We start from the raw sequence: 20,038 nt of genomic DNA on the forward strand, positions 1-20,038 counted from the left end.
GCTAGATAGAAGACCGTTCACTTTGAGCAAGATCTTGGGACCATGGCCTCGAATATCACAGCTGCAAAAGGCCACAAAAGCGCTGCTGCGATTTTTAAAAACGACAGGACTGAGTGACCGTCTATGACCCGGACTGAGTGATAATCAGTGATAGAACAGAGATCTGTTGCTACGTCGGCGATATCAAGAGTGAACTTTCTATTCTTCTCTTAATCTCTCTCTCCCCTTTTTCCTTCCCCCAGTGTAGGGTAGCCAACCGGGCTCAGTCCTGGTTAACCTCCCTGCCTTTCATTAAATCATTTTCTCTCTCTCTCTCTCTTTAAAGGTAAGAAGGTAAGGTTAGGCTAAAACTGTCGGTTGTCTAGTTGTCTCTGCAATATAAACGCCGAAAGAATAAAATTTTGTAGTATTTCTTCAGCACCACACTGATGCACACTTTCATGGCTGTGTCTTATTCTCCTCAGATTACGGTGCTCAACCTTGGGCAGATTTAATATGACACTGCTGATGCTGCTGATCGTGTTTTCTACTTGGAAGATCAGACTTATCACAGCATGTAAGTGATCTATTCTTGTATACAATAGAGATAAGGACGCTCTAATAAATATTTTCTTAACACGTGCCAATAACCTAAAGCCGAAATGAGATAATGTGGGATTTTCATATGCGCCGTCTACTTTAAATTACCTCACTTCGCACTGTTGCTTTTGTAAGTAAATTCTTGAGGATACTAAATGTCGTTCGCCAATTACTGGCTATTAATTATAGTACTGAACTTTGTATGAACGAATGTAGGCGTTAACGTTGTTGGCCGCAGCCATCTGAGAAAGCAAAAGAAAAAGCTTTTACGCTTAAATTACTTCATAACTCGTGCCAAGGCAAAGTAGGCATGTAAAGAAAGAAATGTGATGATGAGTAACGTATAATACATTTCAAAGATGCAGTGCAGAGAAAAACATGCCGCAAATTTTTATTTAGGGATCATGCATTTTCTTATTTTTTATTTCTTTAATATAGGCTTCACAACCATTTGTTTCGTAATCAAATAATTATGCCTTTTATCACGCACTAAGTTAGTACAACTTATATTTGAGTTTTGTTTTAATACTACATACGAGCAGCTTTAACGATTATTAGAAATAAGCAAGTAAACATCTAAAACAACGAGATCAACCGGAGCTGAACAACGGACGTTTCTAAAAGCCACGTCATGTAAAGGTGCCTTCACTTTATCTGCAAGGCAAGTTCACGTGTCGAAACTTAGGATCAGGGACATTTCTGGTTGGGCCAATATCTATCAATAGACATATGTATATTTCATTGTAATATTTTTTATCTCTCCAACATAAAGCAGTACGAAGTCTAGGGGGAGGTAAATGGCGAAAAGGGGAGCTGCGTCTCACCCTGATCACCCATACTCTCTGACATGTGCAGAAAAAGTGCTTTCTCTCTCTATCTACCAACATCTCTCCTTTAGCGGTCCTACAGTCGATGTCGTAGTTGCCAATTGCTTGTTCACCAGCCTGCTACTCTCCAGCATTTTGCATTGAAGTCGCCCATGAGTATACAGTGTACTGAGTTTGCGCCTTTCTCATTGCTAATTCAACACCTTCGTAAATCTGATCTATTCCTTCCTCATCGTGAATGGAGGTTGGAGCGTAGGCTTGTACTACCTTCATTCTATACCTCCTATTCAGCTTGATTACGATGACTGTTACTCTCTCATTAATGCTGTAGAATTCATCAATGTTACCCGCTATGTCCTTATAAATTAGAATTCCTACTCTGTATTCCCTCTTACCAAGAAGACCTGTGTAGCAGAGGACGTGGTCGTTAGTCAGCACTGTATAAGCCTCACCAGTTCTTCTAACCTCGCTAAGTATAGTAATATCCCATCCAGGCAATGCCCGATAATTCCTCAAACAGCCCTGCTAAGCTAGCCTCACTCGACAGCGTGCGCGTGTTTAACGTTGCCTTTTTCGGATTACAGTGGCGGCCTGTCTAGAACAAGAAATTCGTAGGACGCTCTGCCACGTCGCAGGTCTCACCGTCACCTTGGTGAGATGCTCCACAGCCGCTGGGGACTGAGGGCCATGGAATAATTACAGGAGTCATGAGGGAGGTAGTGGGCGAATACTGCACCAGGATGCCAATTCCTGTTCTGGTGGGGGAGTGCCTTTGTTGAAGTTTAGTGGGCCTTCGTAATTTGGTTGCACCTGGACTAGTATAGACCCACTAGCTCTCGGCAATTTTTTTTCTTTTTGCCGGTGTCAGGCACCACTCCATGCCTTGAAAATGTGGTAGACTGGAAGATGATTCGAACTTACGACCTTGAGATTAGAGGCCCGGTGTTGTTCTTCTCCTCCACGCCACCACCTTCCAAGTTAGATCCATCGTAGTGCAATTTGCATCACCTCATCATAAAGTTCAAATGGACGATTTTGATGACTGCTGGTTCTGCGGCGACTATAGAACACTAAACGCAAGGACCCTCAACGACGGATATTCTATTCCGCATAACCAGGACCCAAACCTTACTTTCTCTGCTGACACCATATCTTTTTTAGAAGATCGACCTCATTATAGCATTCCATCAGTTCTCTATTGAGCCAGCTGACGTTCCAATGACAGCCTTTACTGCACCGTTCAGTCTCTTTATGTACATCACAAATCGTTCTAGTTTTATGAATGTGGCGCAGACTTTTCAACGGACAATCCCTGAGGTTACCCTCAGGGATTGTCCCTGTTTAGCATTCAATAAATATAGCAACACATCTTATTTCCTCCGTCGAAACTAGTTATGTATGAAGCGTGTACTGTACCGGGACTCCTCGATCGCACTTACCTAAGAACAATAGCACCATCTTGCACCACTGCCGCGAAGCCTGCACGTGGCCTCCGAAATGCGTGGCCCACCGCTGCGTGTGAACGCTTAGAAACGTGCCATGAGGCTGACAAGCTTCTCTTTGATGCCTCTTTCTTTACATACGTACCGTGTCGTAGCGATGCCAGTAAGTCCGCTCGTGGCCTCTGATCTGGGAAGCGTAGCGCTCTGGTGCCGCGAACGCTGAGAAATGTTCCATCGCTTGCCGTACAATCTGCGGCACATACTCAGTGACGCAAGTTGGTGAGAGGTTCATTGAAGAGTGCCACTTATCCTGATGGCAAACCTCGCTAAAGCGTTGGCCTGAAACACGTTCACTCAAATGTGGCACATACCCGGTGTTTCTGTGGCGCAACCTGCTCAAGCGTTGGGCTGCTGTCCTTTAGAGAAACAAGGTGTATTGTGCCCTTGATGGGGTAAAAGGAGGCCAGAAGGATGGAGACACACCCTCCCACGCCCTCCCTTAGACGGCGGCCAGTCCTTGTAGTCTAGCGGCGTTCGCGGCCGTCCAGATAACCCAGAGCTGATCCTTCGGGTCACTGCTGAGCAGCATAGTGTCCCACTGGCTAGTTCGCATCAAATACATTCATTGAAGAGCGACACACGCCTACTGGCACATAACCAGTAACCCAAGTTGGCATCAAATATGTTTATTGAAGACCAAGATAGACCGTGTGGCACATAACCAGTACTGCAACCCTCCGCCGCCCCGCATACACTGTAACCCATGTGTGATGCAGGTTCCTTTCTTTAATGGGTCTGATGGGTCTAATGGGCTTTGTCCTCAATCGGGTTCTCGGAGGCTCCGCCTCAGAGAACCCGATCGAGGACAAAGCCGTTTGTGAAAAAAAGTCACAGACCTGCGCGGCATGCGAAGCAGAGCCACAGCGCAAGCTGGTGAAGTGGCTCACTAGTAGCTCCAATTTGGGCACCACGCACATCAGGGTATTCGCGGCAGTCTGTTCGCCTCGTTTTGACGAGAACGATCTGAACTGTCCGTCCGGCGTCGACGGCGAGCTGCGGATGGGTAATGCTCTCGCTTTTCCTTTCTTTACTTGTCAACCCTATCTCAAATTTGTCGTTTCTCTCTCGCCTTCAACTATCGGCGGCGCGGCTGGCGCGGCCCGCACTCGTCGTCGGCCGTGCAGATAACGGCCAAAACGGCAGCAATTTTTTTCTGGCATTATGCGGTCAGTTTTGCGGTTTTCGCCTTCCGCGCTAGCAGTGTGGTCCGTGTAGTATCTTACCGTTGCACGTTTGTCGGCTTTTCCCCGCAATGTCTCGCAGCTGTCGCTGTTCGTGTGGTTCAATGGTGTGCGAACACATCAAGACGAAGTGAGCCATGCGTCGTGAAATTCTACCGCATCCCTAAAGGCAACAGGTGAGCACTGGGCAGTTTACTTCCCGGTTTTTATTTTTGATAGTAATTGTGCGCAGTCGTACATGGATGTCTGGTGGTGAGGCAGCACCTAGCTGATTTAAAAACACCACAACGATGCAGTAAATCGTTATGTCAACAAGCAGCGAACAAAAAGCTTCTGATAAATATAGTACCACCTGTGCGTATCACAAGGAACACGTGTGTAGGTGTGCGCTTTTTACTTATTTCTAGCTAATTGGTCGTCATCGTTTAAAAATGCGTTTCTGAGAATTAAGGTTGACATATCACAACTAGTACTCTGCCGCGACGCGAAACGAGCTCAGTTTTGTATGTTGCAACTGCGATGTTATAATTTATGGTCTTGACTGTTCTTCAGGAAGGAAGCGTTTTTAACCTACGCTGAAAGGATGGACCTAATGGGTTTGCCCAGAGACAAGGTCAACAACCGCAGAATATGCTCGGCGCACTTCACGGAGGTGAATTTTATGACGAGCGAGAAGCAGGCCATGAGAAGCTATTCTGCGCATTGGCCATTAGAGCAATTACAATAAATGCTTTTTACATGTGCGTGCATGAAACACCATCCGCGTTTTGTTCCATTCTATAGCGTGTTGCACTGTCTGCTCCAATTCTGGTTTTCTCAAACGAACACAATAAAGTCAGTCGAAAGAACTGTGGGGTTGTAAGTGGAATAATTGTTTAATACAATTTGGGCACATGCTTGCTTGATTGTAATAATGAACCTGATCCATGCGTGAAAATGCAAAAAGAATCCACTGCGCACAAGCACGCAGCACGAATGCATGAATGGCACGGCCGGACAGGAGAGGAGCGCGAAGCGCGCGCCATAGAGTAACATACGGATTACAAGAGTGGCCACTCCAGCCTAAAAGCGGCCGAGCTAAGCAGCTTCATGCCGCCCGCTAGAGGGCAACACATCACTCCCTGTCTCTGAAGGAACGCGCGTACTAGTTATCGACTGTAGTAACTTTTCTATAGTGCACTATACGTCTACTTGTCTATGTGGCTGTAGACGTAGACGTTATCAACGGGATCAGCCGGCCGTGAGCGGTGGAGGATAAGACTACCACAACGCATCGCTACAAAATATCGGCCATGGTGTGATCAGGCAAGGTGACGCTACAAAAGATGTGCGATAACGTCTGCGTGGTCTTTGCTGGATTCGTCTGCCAGAACGTCTGTCTGCTTGGCTGCTGCTTGGTAAGAAGACCTTTATTACGTTCTTTTTCCCTTCATTACTTTGCAAATTGCTTATGTATTTGTAACTTCAGCCGTAAGTTGACATTTGTCACATTGTGCTGTTCAGCGCAGAGAGCTTTTTGTATTCTTCACTTCGCGCAAGATGTTCGTGTATTGCTTCACATTATGTAAGAAACAGCAATTTGGAATGCTGCGCAGCACGTTTGCGAGAAAATCGTTCATTGGCACGAGAAAGTGAGTCTGCACACACCGGTATACGTAGTCTGAATTCAATGCACGTGTGTGCAATTGTGTGAAAGAATGCAGTGATGCTTAGGATCGTTATTCGTGGCGTGCGCAGATTGATTGAAGCCTTTTTTACGAGCGCAATTAGAGAGAACTTGCGAATTGAGAAGAATATTTGTAAGCTGTGGCTACAATGTATTGTGAATAAACACTCCTGTCTCAGTAGCGCATGCATGGCACCGAAGGTTTCTTTCTTTTTTTTTTTTAGCTGCGACAATTGCACGTGACGCTTTTCGCGAAAGGGCGATCTGAAGTGCGTAGGTGAAAATTTGTGCGAAGGCGGGAGAGAAGACATAACCAATACTATTTTCTTTTTCAGGTCATGCCGACCATAGTAATGTACTACGGGATTTCTGTGTTGCGAGGTGCAGTAACAACGGCAGGACAGGGAGAGAGCGTAGTTGGCTGACAACTGCTGTGAGCAGCCTTCATTCCTTGTTTGCTATACAGCCCGAAACTACCACTTAATAAGAAAGATTAGGCTTCAAAGGACGAGCGCTGTTTTCCTCTTTAATGCTAATGCTGTCTTCTGCAGTTTTACTGTTCTATGGGGTTTTTCATAATATCGCCTGTTTATTCCTTTTGTGAAATTTATTCTCAACATATGGCACCTGTATTGGCATGTCTTCCACTTTGCAGTGCAACCATCTTTCTGTTCTTGCGTTCATCGAACGTTGCGAAAAAAATGCGTTCATCGAACGTTGCGAAAAAAAAGTGTGCATGTGCTTACTGAGAATATGACTTGAAAATAAATTGTTTCGTCACTTCCAACACTTGTCATGTTTATTTAAAATGTCTGCATAAACACACAGTGGCATCGTGTGCTTGCTGCTCTGGCGGTACAGCTTACCCGAAGCTACTCGATGCATGCAAGCAAAGCGTTAAAAAAATCGAAATATAGCCTCCGGGACGAGCACTCGCACGGAAGTGATCTTGGAGGCCGTGTAATTTTTCTAATCACCAGACGATAGCCTTCGAGATTGGTTTTCCTGTGGTCCCACTCTCAGAGTCTTCGTAGATTCCACACACCCGCTAGGTGCGCTGCGAACCAAACTTGGCCGCAACGGCCTATGGAAGTGTCCTCTCTTATCCTTGTATGTTACTCTATGCGCGCGCTTCGGTCCGGCGGTGCGTCTGATAACGCCCGCGATAAAAAAAAAAGAGCGTGACCCGGACAGCTAAAGATATAAAAAAGAGCATTGCGCGAGGCATGAGGGGAGGGTGAGGCGAGGCATGAGAGAGGGATATGAAAGTCTAGAGGGAAAGGAGAAACGAGTGGAACAACTTTATCATAAAAAAGCAAGAAGAAAGTGCTATAGAGAAAGGGGGAGGGTAAAAAAATCACGCCGTTTTTTTTCTTTTTTTCGCCGCCGTAGTACCATCATCCACCCGCTAGGGCCTAACTGAAGTGCGCCGTGGCGCTAGCGTCGACTGAGCGTCTGCTATATGAGCCCCAATGGGAGGTATAGGAAGATTCACCCCCCTGTTAAAACTACAACTTACATGTTGGGCGCGCCGCGTTTGCAGGCATCTTACCTAGACGGCGCCACCATGCTGGCGGAGGCTCGAGTCGTCTCACCCTGCGTTTACCTTACCGTATTTTCCGCGGGCCGATAGCAAGCGCTTGCGTGGCTCAGTGGTAGAATATCCGGCTCCCACGCAGCGGGCGTGGGTTTCATCCCTGCGGGAATCGGGTACTTTTTTCACGTTTGCGGCGATAGCGGTTACGCGGCCGCCCACGACGGCATCATCGCGACCCGAAACGGCTATTGGAATGAGCCCATAACAGCTTACGCTGTAAAACACACTCAAATTTTAATAAAACTAGAACGCAAACAAAGCCATAAAATAAACACTCAAAGAAATATTACGGCAAGGAACGCACTTAAGGCTGGTATGTTATTAACAGTACGCCATCCGTGCTGTGCACGACTGTGACAGCGCATAATAGTCTCGACGCGGAGATAAGACGACGAGCGAAGCGGTGTTGGTCTCACCAAAGGTCAGTGTATTGGCCCGTTGGACGGGCAACCAGAGCGCGGCAGCTCTGGCATAGAGAAAGGAATTCAACAAGAGGGGACACTCCCATAGGGCCCAGCGGCCAAATTGACTGCAGCGTGCCAAGCGGTCGGCGTCAATCACTTCCGGTTTCGGTTTTTGGGCGAGCGTATTTTGAACGCAAGCTATAGCACGCCGGCTGCGCCCCCCCCCCTTTTTTTTTTGCTTTCCGTGCAGAATCGGTTTATGATTTAGTAAAAATGATTGCGAACGATCTCGTACAGTCCAATCGAATCTGTGCCACGTGCAATTTCACAAAGTAGACGCAAGACCTTTTGTGCAATGAGGAAATAATTATTTTGCTCTATATAAAAGCTCGGTCCGCGCTTTTTGTGCGTTCATCCAACGTTGTGACCCCAGCAGGTAAGGCAGTAGTTCCTGTATGAAGCTCCACCGGACGGCACCAGCTCAAAAAAAGTTACAAGCATTACAAGCATGTTACATTTACAAGCACGTAACAGCATGTTACAAGCATGTGTCATTTTGGTATTTAGACATAGGAATACTGCGTGTAGAGGCGAAACGTGCGAAAGCGGTGAATGGGCGGCATTACAAACAAAAGCAATTCGCTTTTACACACATGGCGTAGAAAATACCGGACTCATCCCAAACAATACCACAAAATATGAAAACATCTGATTTCCAAGCGTTCCCCCATTTCCGGGCATTATTTCCTGCACTTAGGCAGCACAAATACACGGGCGACTTCGCGTTTCCAAAACTTGGCCTCGGGCGACGCGACGGTACGCTACACACATAGAGAGGAACGCAACAGGCACTCAAGACAACTGCATGGGTGCAATGCCCTTTTTAAGTCCTTTAGAAGACGAAATTTTCACATGAAAAGTTTCTGATATGTTCGTCGGCGTTATCTATCGTGCGTTCTGCCGGCGCCAGCAGCACGCTCCCATGTTATCACTCTTGGCAATCGCCCATCGCGTTTTCAACAGGCGTGAGTACCGAAAGAAGGTATATGTTGTTGCGCAGCCACAAAAAAAGCATCACAGACTTGTCCCTCTAAGATTCACTTCACGCCAAACTAACTTTATCACCAGGGCTGAGCTGCTTATCGCTAACTGCGTCACAGCGCGCTGTGCGGCCAGCGTGCGTCAAAAGTACCCCAGAAAGTAACGAAATTACTTTTCAGTAATGTCTGGCGTCAGAGAAAGCGGCACAAACTTCTCCTAGCAAGATGCACTAGACTACGCACCACGGCCGAGTTAGTTCTCCCTAACTGCGACACGGCGCCCTGTGCGGCCAGTGTGGCTCAAAAACCGAAATAGGTTACCATAATCCCCTTGGAAGCGTCGGAAACATGTCTCAGCACTATTCATTAAGTCAAATTAATTGCGCCAGGATGACCGAGCTGTTTTTCGCTAACTGCGTCTTAAGTCTCGGTCCCGTGCCGTAAGCCTTATTGCGTCGTAGACCATAGAGAAAGAAATTCAACAAGAGGGGACACTCGGCAAAAACTGGCAACAGGAAACACGTCGCCATACGTCACGCTATACTTTTGACACCGAACGTTAGCTGCCGCGAACATCGAAAAAAAAAAAAAAAAGAAAATGAACTTAAGGCATTGATTTATTTTTAAAATTCTTTGCCGCGAAAAATAAAACGTTTTGCGTATAAACGAACTTAAGCTTTGCGACTTATTTTCCTGGCCTTACCTAGCCACAGGTCGATGACGCGCCAGTTACATGCGTCATCCGCCAGACACTCCCCCGAAGCCAGCGAGGATGGCTGCGCGCGCGTTTGAGCGCTCGCGCGCGGCGACCCGTCTGTCTCATTCTTTTTTTCTTTTTTAAATGTAACCTGGTTTATTGGGCTCTCGGCGTATTCTTGCGTTCATTCTGCACTGGGACAAGACACCACTGCACTATTGGACTACGGCAAGGTGAGAAATCTTGTTTCACAGTCTACGACGCAATTAGGCTTACGGCACGGGACCGAGACTTAAGACGCAGTTAGCGAAAAACAGCTCGGCCATCCTGGCGCAGTTAATTTGAGTAAATGAATCGTGCTGAGACATGTTTCCGACGCTTCCTAGGGGACTATTGTAACTTATTTCGGTTTTTGAGCCACACTGGCCGCACAGGGCACCGTGTCGCAGTTAGCGAGAACTCAGCCGTGGTGTGTAGTCTAGTGCATCTTGCTAGGAGAAGTTTGTGCCGCTTTCTGTGACGCCAGACATTACTGAAAAGTAATTTCGTTACTTTCTGGGGTTCTTTTGAGGCACGCTGGCCGCACAGCGCGCTGTGACGCAGTTAGCGATAAGCAGCTCGGCCGTGGTGATAAAGTTAGTTTGGCGTGTAATGAATCTTAGAGGGACAAGTCTGTGACGTTTTTTGTGGCTCCACAACAACATATATTTTCTTTCGGTACTCACGCCTGTTGAAAACGCGATAGGCGATTGCCAAGAGTGATAACATGGGGTGTGCTGCTGGCGCCGGCAGAACGCGCGAACGACGAACATATCAGAAACTTGTAATTCGAAAATTACGTCTTCTAAAGAACTGAAAAAAAGGCATTGCACCCACGCATTTGTCTTGAGTGCCTGTTACGTCCGTCTCTGTGTATGTCGCGTACCGTCGCGTCGCCCGAGGCCAAGTTTTGGAAACGCGAAGTCGCTCGTGTATTTGTGCTGCCTAAGTGCAGGAAATAATGCCCGGAAATTGGGGAACGCTTGGAAATCAGATGTTTTCATATATGTTTGGGACGAGTCGGTATTTTCTACGCCATGTATGTAAAAGCGAATTGCTTTTGTTTGTAATGCCGCCCATTCACCGCTTTTGCACGTTTCGCCTCGCAGTATTCCTATGTCTAAATAGCAAAATGACTCATGCTTGTAACATGCTGTTACGTGCTTGCAAATGTAACATGCTTGTAATTTACTTTTTTTTTCAGCTCGTACCGTCCGGTGGAGCTTCGTACAGGAACTACTGCCTTACCTGCTGGTGTCACAACGTTGGATGAACGCACAAAAAGCGCGGAACGAGCTTTTATATAGAGCAAAATAAATATTTCCTCATTGCACAAAAGGTCTTGCGTCTACTTTGTGAAATTGCACGTGGCACAGATTCGATGGGATTTTACGAGATCGTTCGCAATCGTTTCTACTAAATAATAAACCGATTCTGCACCAAGAGCAAAAAAAAAAAAAAGGTGAGGGGGGGGGGCGCAGCCGGCGTGCTAGCTTGCGTTCAAAATACGCGCGCCAAAACTGAAACCGGAAGTGATGCAAGTGATCGACACCTACCGCTTGGCACGCAGCAGTCAATTCGGCCGCTGGGCGCTATGGGAGTGTCCACTCTTGTTGAATTCCTTTCTCTATGCGTAGACTGTGAAACAAGATTCCTCATCTTGCCGTAGTCCAATAGTGCAGTGGTGTCTTGACCCAGTGCAGAAGGAATGCAAGAATACGCCGAGAGCCGAATAAACCAGGGGCGCGATGTTGTACGCGTTCCAAAATGGAACGGAGGCGTTCCGTTCCATCGAGCCGCACACGATTGGTCAATTTGAACGTCGCGGTTGAAATTGACCAATCGTGTGCGGCTCGATGGAACGGAACGCCTCCGTTCCATTTTGGAACGCGTACAAGATCGCGCCCCAGGTTACATAAAAAAAAAAAAGATGGAGACAGACGGGTCGCCGCGCGCGAGCGCTCAAACGCGCGCGCAGCCATCCTCGCTGGCTTCGGGGGAGTGTCTGGCGGATGACGCATGTATCTGGCGCGTCATTGGCCCGTGGCTAGGTAAGGCACGGAAAATAAGTCGCAAAGCTTCAGTTCATTTATACGCAAAACGTTTTAGTTTTCGCGGCAAAGAATTAAAAAAAAATCAATGCCTGTTAACTTAAGTTCACTTTCTTTTTTCTTCGATGCTCGCGGCAGCTAACGTTCGGTGTCAAAAGTATAGCGTGACGTATGGTGACGTGTTTCCTGTTGCCAGTTTTTGCCGAGTGTCCCCTCTTGTTGAATTTCTTTCTCTGTGGCTCTGGCTTGGAGAGGGAAAGCAGGCGGCTTGGCGGCACGGGCAAATGGCGGCGGCGTTCTGGCCGTGCGGCTGCGCGTGGAACTCTGGCCCGTAGCCCGACTGCTCACGTTCTGGCCACGGGCGCAGAAGTCCATCGGCCTCGGGCAGCAGTTCATGATCGGGTGGAGTGGCGACACCAGGAACGGTTTGGCAGGAGGTCCCTGTTGGGTGAAGTCCTGGTGGCTCTGGTCTACAACCCGACGGCCCGTCTTCAACTCCCGGTCTGCTGGTCGACCTTCTCCTTGCGTCGCTTCCTGGAACTCCCTCTCTTCTGTCAGCGCCTTGCTTTTCTGCCGCTCTGGCCGATTCGGCGTTTGCTCATTGGTCGCTCGAAGCTTCGTGGTCTCTTGCGATTGGATGCCTTTTAGGGGCGAAGCTCCTTAGGGTGTGGGTCAGTCCCTCCTCTGTAGTAGTAGTAGTAGTCGTCGTAGTAGGTAGCCACGTCTACTTTTATGAGAAAAAAAAATTTCGAGAGTTATGGCCGTAGCGGAATCGAACCAGGGACCCCTCGCTTCTGAACGCGTGGCGCTAACCACTACGCCACGAAGCGCACATGGACAGACGCACCACGATGGCAATAAATACCCAACATTAACGAAAGACTGCGCGTTTCTAACGCGTTTGTGCTAGCGCGTTACGGCCTGTGCAAGAAGCTGGTGTAAGACGCTGTGGCCTCTCCGCCTTACCCCCGTATTCATAAACGCTGATGGCATCGGCAAACGCGGTGCACGTTCCGGCATGTGTAAATGGCTGCGTAAGACGCTGTGGCCTCTTCCCCTTAGAGTACTGCACGTTTCTAACGCGTTTGTGCTAGCGTCCCCTTAAGCGGGAGATGGTGCAATTATAATGAAGGGCGCTGTTATAAAATAGGAATGACGTCACATATGCCGCGTGTCATTGGTGGAAGTCAATCGTTCGATTTAGTGCGGCGAGACTGGGCGAATTACAACGGAAGATTCACGGTTTACCGATGATTCCCTCCGGAGCTTCGCCCACTCATCATCATTCACCCCGTGGATATGCGGTGCTTTTTTCTTTTGTTTTTAGTTCTTGCGCCGCGAGTTCACGTGCCGGACGCTGTTCGACGTTGTCGTTTTGCATCCACCACGGAATTCGCCTCGGCGCGCGTACTACTTGTCTGCTTCTTGTCGTCTCCAACCACCGCACCGTGTCGTCATGATAGACGTTCATTGAAAACTGACATCCGCGTACACATTGCCACATAATGAATTAGCCAAGTTGTTCCAAGGGTTCGGTTCGGATACGCTACTCATTCCAACATAAACTGCACAGTGAACCAGGTAGTCGGGAGAACGGTTAGCAACAGTCATAGATAGGTAGAAACATCCGTAGATAGGTAGACAGATACTTGGCGTAAGGAAAATGTCTGAAGCACGATAACAATGATAACACAAAAGCTACCATTGCACCACTCTCGCGGAGAAATACCACCAATACTGGGTTGGCAAGAGCAAAACTAGGTCTCGCGGACCTTCTCATGCCCATCATCCAGTGGGCCATGATCGTCTTCACTAAGTGGCTAAACTTTGATTCTGTCGACTGGGAAGCCATGAGAAGCAGTTTCGGAACAAAGCAAACTCTACTGTCCATTTCAGATACTTCCAGTTATCTTTTCTCCAGATCATCTCTTGTCGGCGAGACTTCCACGCGTGTCGCCCGCCTGTAGGAGCCACCAGCTGTTCAACTCGTCCTTTTCAAAGCCGTACACAGCACACACATACAGATTTCAGTAGCCTGTAAAAATACTAAAACTGAGGATTTGCAGTCAGCCAAAATTGGTGCAGGAAGGAGTCTATTTATATTACTCAATTACTAAGATGGGACACTGATCATGAGAAGAAAATTTACAGAAGAAATAAGGGGCATACGATTGGCATTACCAAGTCATGACAGGGAGCTCACCGCAATCCTTCAAAATAAAAGCTTGCAATCATTTTATTAGCGGTACTAACATAGGGTGCATAAACTTGGAGGTTAACCAAAAACCTTGAAAACAAGTGTATTACCGCGCAATGAGCGCTAGGACGAACACTGTTAGTTCTAAAGTTGACAGACCGGAAGAAAGCGGCGTGAATCAGTGAGAAAATGGGTCTAGCCGAAGTTCTAGTTGATACTGCACACGGGGAAGGCCATGTAATTGGTAGGGCAAATAACTGGTTGTTCGTTAGAGTTACAAAATAAGTGCGCGGGGAAGGGCAGCGCATGCATTCACATTACATGGGGAGCGTAAGCCAGCGAGCACCCGCTCGCTGGCCTACGCATGCTTGGGCGCGCCACAAATAGTTTTCATGCTAGACATCAGTAGGTGAAGCGATATAGTGGCAGCTCATAGAGGCATGTATTGCCGCTGTACTCGCTGATGTCAGTCATAAACTTGACCGTCTATAGTGACCTCGGCAGCAACTTCATCTCCACTCCCCAAGCACGTCCCCAGAACGGTGTTAGAGCCATTGTGCGTCGTATGCATTTAAAATACAACGCACCGTGTTTGTGGATAACTCGATGTGGTAATGAGTTATCAAAGACTTGCATTTCTTGAATTGAATAGAACTAACGCGAAGGAAGGAAGCAAAGTCGATGATGTACACTGCTTAGACAAAGGTTCATTGGGCTCTTTGATTTATAATGGTAACTCATTTGAAGGAATACAGGTAAATTCTAGTCAAGCTACTGAGCACAGGCATTGACCCTCTAATGATGAGTCTGTGTGATTGGCTTCCTACTGCAAGCCAGGATGCGGGGGGTTAATCATGGTAGAGTATCTAAAAGCATTGAATCAATAGTTAGCCATTGAGTGGATACGATCCCAATGTGGCGGGAGCCGGTCTAACGTGGCGAAAGACGCGACCGTTGTGACTCCGATGTGACACAGACGTTCGCCTCCTTCACTGTTGGCTGACAGGGCTGCTAGCGGCTAAGCGAAATCGTAATCCACATGGCATAGGACGTGGTAGGTAGTGTGCTGGGCCGCTTACGTGGCCAAGTGGTTACCTTAGTGAAACTGGGATGGGGCAGGCGATAACTTCACGGGGCTGCACCGGGGCCGTGGAGCACTGTCACGGCACGGTGCTATTGTAGGACATCTATCAGACATCCGCTCTCCGGCCCGGGTCCCCGATTCTGCTCAGTTGCGTCGCGTCGGACGCGTAGTAACCGGTTCATTCCCACGTCACCACTGCCAGCTCATGTGTTTGTTGTTTCTTTGTTTGCTTTCAGTCAGTGGTATAGTGCGGTGTGGTATGCCTTCTTTGGTGGCTCACACCTACTGCGGGGGATTGACCACAATTTCGATGGTACTAGGAAAGGTCTGTTAATGCAGAAATTCGTAAAGTTGCCAGGAGGAAATGAACAAAAATAACATAAAAAATGAAAGAAAATCTTAAAACGTCTATAAATTCCTCCACGGCTGAGCAAACATCCCTTTGGCAGTTTCTTGCCTTGCCCTGCTTCGTCTTCTTTCTTTTTCCTCGCGACTAACGGGCTTTCTACTCCAATGACGTCAATTTTGTCTGCTTTCTTTCATTTCGGTACTTGCCTTTTAGATGTTCGTTGACCAGCTTCTTCGTCTTCTTCCCAGCATATCCAGGTGCTTCATCAGTTACTCACAAAACACTGTATCTTTACGTTTCGTGGTCAGTGATAAAATTCTGCTCAAGCAATGAACACGTAGACAGCAACAAAACTGGAACATATGCCTCTAGCAAGAACATAACGAAGTTCAACTTGAAATGCAGTAAACATCTACTTGCCTTACTGGTCGAGCTGTACAATGTGTATGCTCATGCATGCTAACACATAGATTATAGGCTTCTTCAGCATGATGGTAACTATCGCGACGAAACAGCACACAAGAACGTATTGCTACGACAAAGCTCTAAGCAAAGGCTTACGTTCATTTTTATCTGTCAGCGACTAAAAGACACCTACGCTCATCTAAAGCTAACTCCGGAAAAAGTTATCTCTGTAGCGAATACTTTCCATCTATGGACTTATCTTCCTACCTCTCTGCAGTGTTGAAAAAATGCAGTGTTAATAGCAAGCTGTCTATAGCTAGGCTTCTATTGATTTTTCGTGTCCGTCAACAGATCTGTGTATGCAATAACTCAGCTCCCCAATTTGATGAAAAATCAATTCATGCTGTACAAAAGCTTATACGTCTCACCACTTGGATATGCGCATTTTCAGTACATTAGTTTTTAATAGGCACCATTTACAAACTTAGTAGACTGTCAGGTGATGATAAAGGTTTCTCAAAAATTAGCCGCTGTGCGACCCGTGACGGCCATCTCTACGCTCGCACCGCCGTCTCTTTGTCGTCGCTCCCAGCTTCCATCCATATTCCCGGCGTGGCATTCCCATCGCGCATGTCTACTTTCCTCCGGCTCCTCAAGGTGGCGGTAGTCTTCCACGCCAATGTATGCCGTCGATCAAGACAGCCGATCAAAATAAAATTGTGTATGCGTGTTTCATTGTTCGGGATGACCGCCGTCACCACTCTAGAGAAATATCAGTTGCTCATACTTTTGATCTAAATTATGTCACCTTATGTCGTGCACTAAATTGCTTCGCTAGTAATCCACCTTCCCCGCAGTGGAATGGTGAGTGATTTTTTAAAAGTAATATTGTCTCTTGCTTTCTTTCAGCCTGTCCAGATAATGAGGAACCAGTTTTTTGCTGGAGCAGTACTAATGTTCCGCAAAAATATTGCACCGGCGTCAATCTACAACATAAGTGGTGGTGCAGAAAGTCAAGTTATGGAAGATGTGCGTGCAAATCTACTCTATTCAGACGAAATGATGGGAAATGCGTTAGCGAAGAACAATGTGGTAAGCAAGATCCGGGTCTCCATTCTAATTTTGAAACGTTACCAGGGTCAAAGATGCACGCTTGAAAATTTTCGCACAGTAATATTGAAGCTTGAGTCAAGAGCATATGCCGGTCCTATTGCCACATGCATCCGGCTTATTATAAAGTATGTTAACTCCGTCATGCTGCTTTTACACCGACGTGGTTAGACCCAAGAGCGCGTAAGTTGTTTGTCTTACAAATGCTTCGGAGAGGCATTTACTTATGCATTATAGATGTGGTTTACATGTGCTGTTATTCCTTGCTAGATGACGCCGACAGTTGACATCTAACGCTTGCGAATGATGTAGTCGCAATTAAAATCTTTGAGATAAGATTTTATGCTGGTTGCGGCAATTAATATCATGAATTATGTACCAATAAGGTACTTCCAATCATTATATTTCTCATAACAATTCTAAATGGTGGCTGTTTGGCTTTTCCCGAAGGTGCTAAGGCTAAGAATCTGCGGTTAAAAACTAATAAAGGTACATCAATGAAATTTTCCGTCCTAAGTAGAAATTCCTTAAACTCTAATTCATCCAAAATTTTGCTTAGCATTTATAGGCCGGGCTGTTTACAACAGAAGATTGCAATATTTGGCAATCTTCAAGAGCAAATTATCCAAACAGTAATAATTCAACATTATTTTGCTGCGTCTAGTTATTACATGACTATGTCCTGAAGCTACAAAGCAAGCCACAATGCATTAAATGCGGTAGTTTCCTCTAAATATGGTCACAACTGAGACACAGTTTGCAAAAACCATGTATATCATGCTTGTTCTTGAACATTTATTTCTAAATCATATCAATCAATTTCTTTATATTATGTATAGTTGTAATCTACAAAATTAGGCTTTTTTATGGTATATACGACAACTTTCTATCCTAAGTAGAAGATGCGCCATGGTAGCACCAACAGTACTGAAAACGGGGGGCTCGTGCCGCCGGTGTGGGACCTTCACCTTAAACAACTCCGCTGTTAAAAAGTCTTGCCTCGGTCACTTAACTGGACGCGAGGTGCTCCATGACGTAACACGATGGCTTCCAGAAAGAAGGTGGCGACGTCTGAAGCAGAACCAGAGCGTAAAGGAGCTGTCTCCGCGTAGCGTGTTAGGTGGTCGACAGCAGTCACAATCCATCGATGTCCTGTCGGCGGGATAAGAAGAGATACGAAGATGTGTATGCCAATGATGTCAAAAGGTGTCTCCGGACATGAAATTTGTTGCAGCATGCCATCAGGAGGCGTTGTTGGTCGCTTCCGCAGTTGGCGAAACGTGCAAGAAGCGATGCACTTAGCCACAAAGGCAGAAAGGTCAGGCCACAAGAAATGGCTCTTGATTCGGTTGTAGGTTCCTGAAAACCTTACTGACTAGCAGAGGGGTTGTCGTGGAAGGCTTCGAGGACCTGTGTGCACAGCGAACGAGGACGAACCGGAACCCAACGATTTCCATCAGAATGATAAATGTAATGGTGCAGCACATGATTCTAGAGCTTAAACTGCGTCAGTTGGCGACGAAGCCTGGCAATAGGCAGAAGTCAAGTTTCGCATAGACGTTGTATGATTCGGTGGCAGTATGGGTCAGCACGTTGATAAGACGCGAACTCAGTGTAGCGGTTGGTGTCCAGCGTATTAATAGGCGCTAGTATTGATCATAACGTCAGTGAAGACGTAATCTCTGGGCCTGTGAAGTGTAATGCCGAGCTATGCTCGTAAATGAGAGTGGCAGCGGGCAGTGGGAAAGAGCGCCGGCATCTTGATGTTTCTTGCCGCACTTGTAGGTCGCGCCGAATTCCTGCAACCGGAGAACCCAACGCCCAACGCGACCAGACCAATGTTTCAGCGATGACAACCAGCATAGCACGTGCCACGTGCTGATCAGTCACTACGGTAAAGTAACGTCCATATATATATATATATATATATATATATAGAGAGAGAGAGAGAGAGAGAGATATTGACACGTGTACATGTTTATCTTGCACCGGTGACCGCTTTGCTCCGGCAGACAAATGTTAGCCGTGCCTGCATCTATTGGAAGTTTCTCGAACGTTATCGATGCTTCTATCCGTTGTCGGTTGTCACCGACGCTTATGTAATCTGATTGTATGAGCGACGCGAATTGCCTAGTACTTTCTGGAAGACACGCGGGCACCAGGGACTAGTCTAGAACCTTGGATGACTCATGTATAAAAGCCCACGCGTTTCGCCACTGATCAGATTTCGACGATCGCCGACTGTGTTCGCCGCTATCGTTGTGCTTTGAGTGCAACTTACTTTGGGGGCACAGGTTCACCCAATAAAGTCCGTTTCGTCATTCACAGTTTTGCGACTGTTTTCTTCAGTGTCACGAGACAATACATATATCCTCCTGACTTCCGGGTTGGATTTAGGTTCACAGATTTTCCTGAAACTTTCTTTTCGCCCTTCTAACATTGGGGCTGCATATTCAGCCATCGGTAACATGTCAAGCAGCGACAATGTGCCTGTGTTCAAGGCAACGTGTGAGTGGTGTGGCAGCAGAGCTTTGGGATGGAGGCATCCGATCGGCACCAGTATCTACGCATTGGCGGTCGTCACTTCACGCCAGAGGATCACTATCTAATAGAGAGTTTTAGTGTGTCCGGTATTCGGGTAAACGCATGCGCAAGCGTACTGGGTTTGGGCATTTTAGCGGGTGAGTGGAGGCGCAAACGGGAGCGCCCTGCACGATGCCCAGCCACCTGGTGGCACAGTGCTGGACCAGACAAACACAGAGCTAATATAGCAGTAACCAAGTGTATTCTACTTTGCTTATGGCGTAAATTTGGGGCAAGAGCGTAATCTTGAACACATACTCGTCTCAAATGTGTAGGGTGCTTTACACTTGGGGACAGCAATAGTAGCTCTGTCTTTGGCTGTTTATGCTCTGAGCCACCATGTGGCTGCACCGTGCAGGCCGCTCAGGCTGCTGACGTTTACGCTCAGCCCCTTCATCACGGCGGTAGTTATGTGTGTCCGTGGGGGGGGGGCTTTAGTTTACGCCTCCGCCCATTCGACAGCACGCCCAGCTCGCCTGCCGCTACCGGAGTGCCGGAAACACTCGGCGCTGCGACTGAAGGCTCGCAACGCAAGCTGCTTGGATGGCTCTCGCGGCAGATCGACGGCCAGGCGGCTACCGGGGAGGATGGAGAGGATTCGTGCACTGACTCCACGACAACTGTAAGTAGATGACGCGACGTCACATCATGACGCAGATCCAGTGACAGTGGGGTTTAACCCGATCACTTGGCAAACGAGTTGAGGGGAAAAAGCATGGCTATGGGA

At 47.3% G+C, this 20,038-nt stretch overlaps 1 protein-coding gene across 1 annotated transcript in view; it reads left to right on the forward strand.

The window, feature by feature from the left end:
* Positions 1-468: 468 nt before the first annotated feature.
* LOC125945692 (uncharacterized) overlaps positions 469-20,038 on the forward strand; it is a 55,470-nt gene continuing 35,900 nt past the window's right edge. The window contains exons 1-2 of the mRNA XM_049667934.1: positions 469-556; positions 16,528-16,710. Of these exons, the coding sequence (XP_049523891.1) occupies positions 496-556; positions 16,528-16,710 (244 nt within the window). The 5' untranslated portion in view covers positions 469-495. The remainder of the gene's footprint in view (positions 557-16,527; positions 16,711-20,038) is intronic.

The sequence above is a fragment of the Dermacentor silvarum genome, chromosome 5 (genome assembly GCF_013339745.2).
Source record: "Dermacentor silvarum isolate Dsil-2018 chromosome 5, BIME_Dsil_1.4, whole genome shotgun sequence".
NCBI lineage: Eukaryota > Metazoa > Arthropoda > Arachnida > Ixodida > Ixodidae > Dermacentor > Dermacentor silvarum.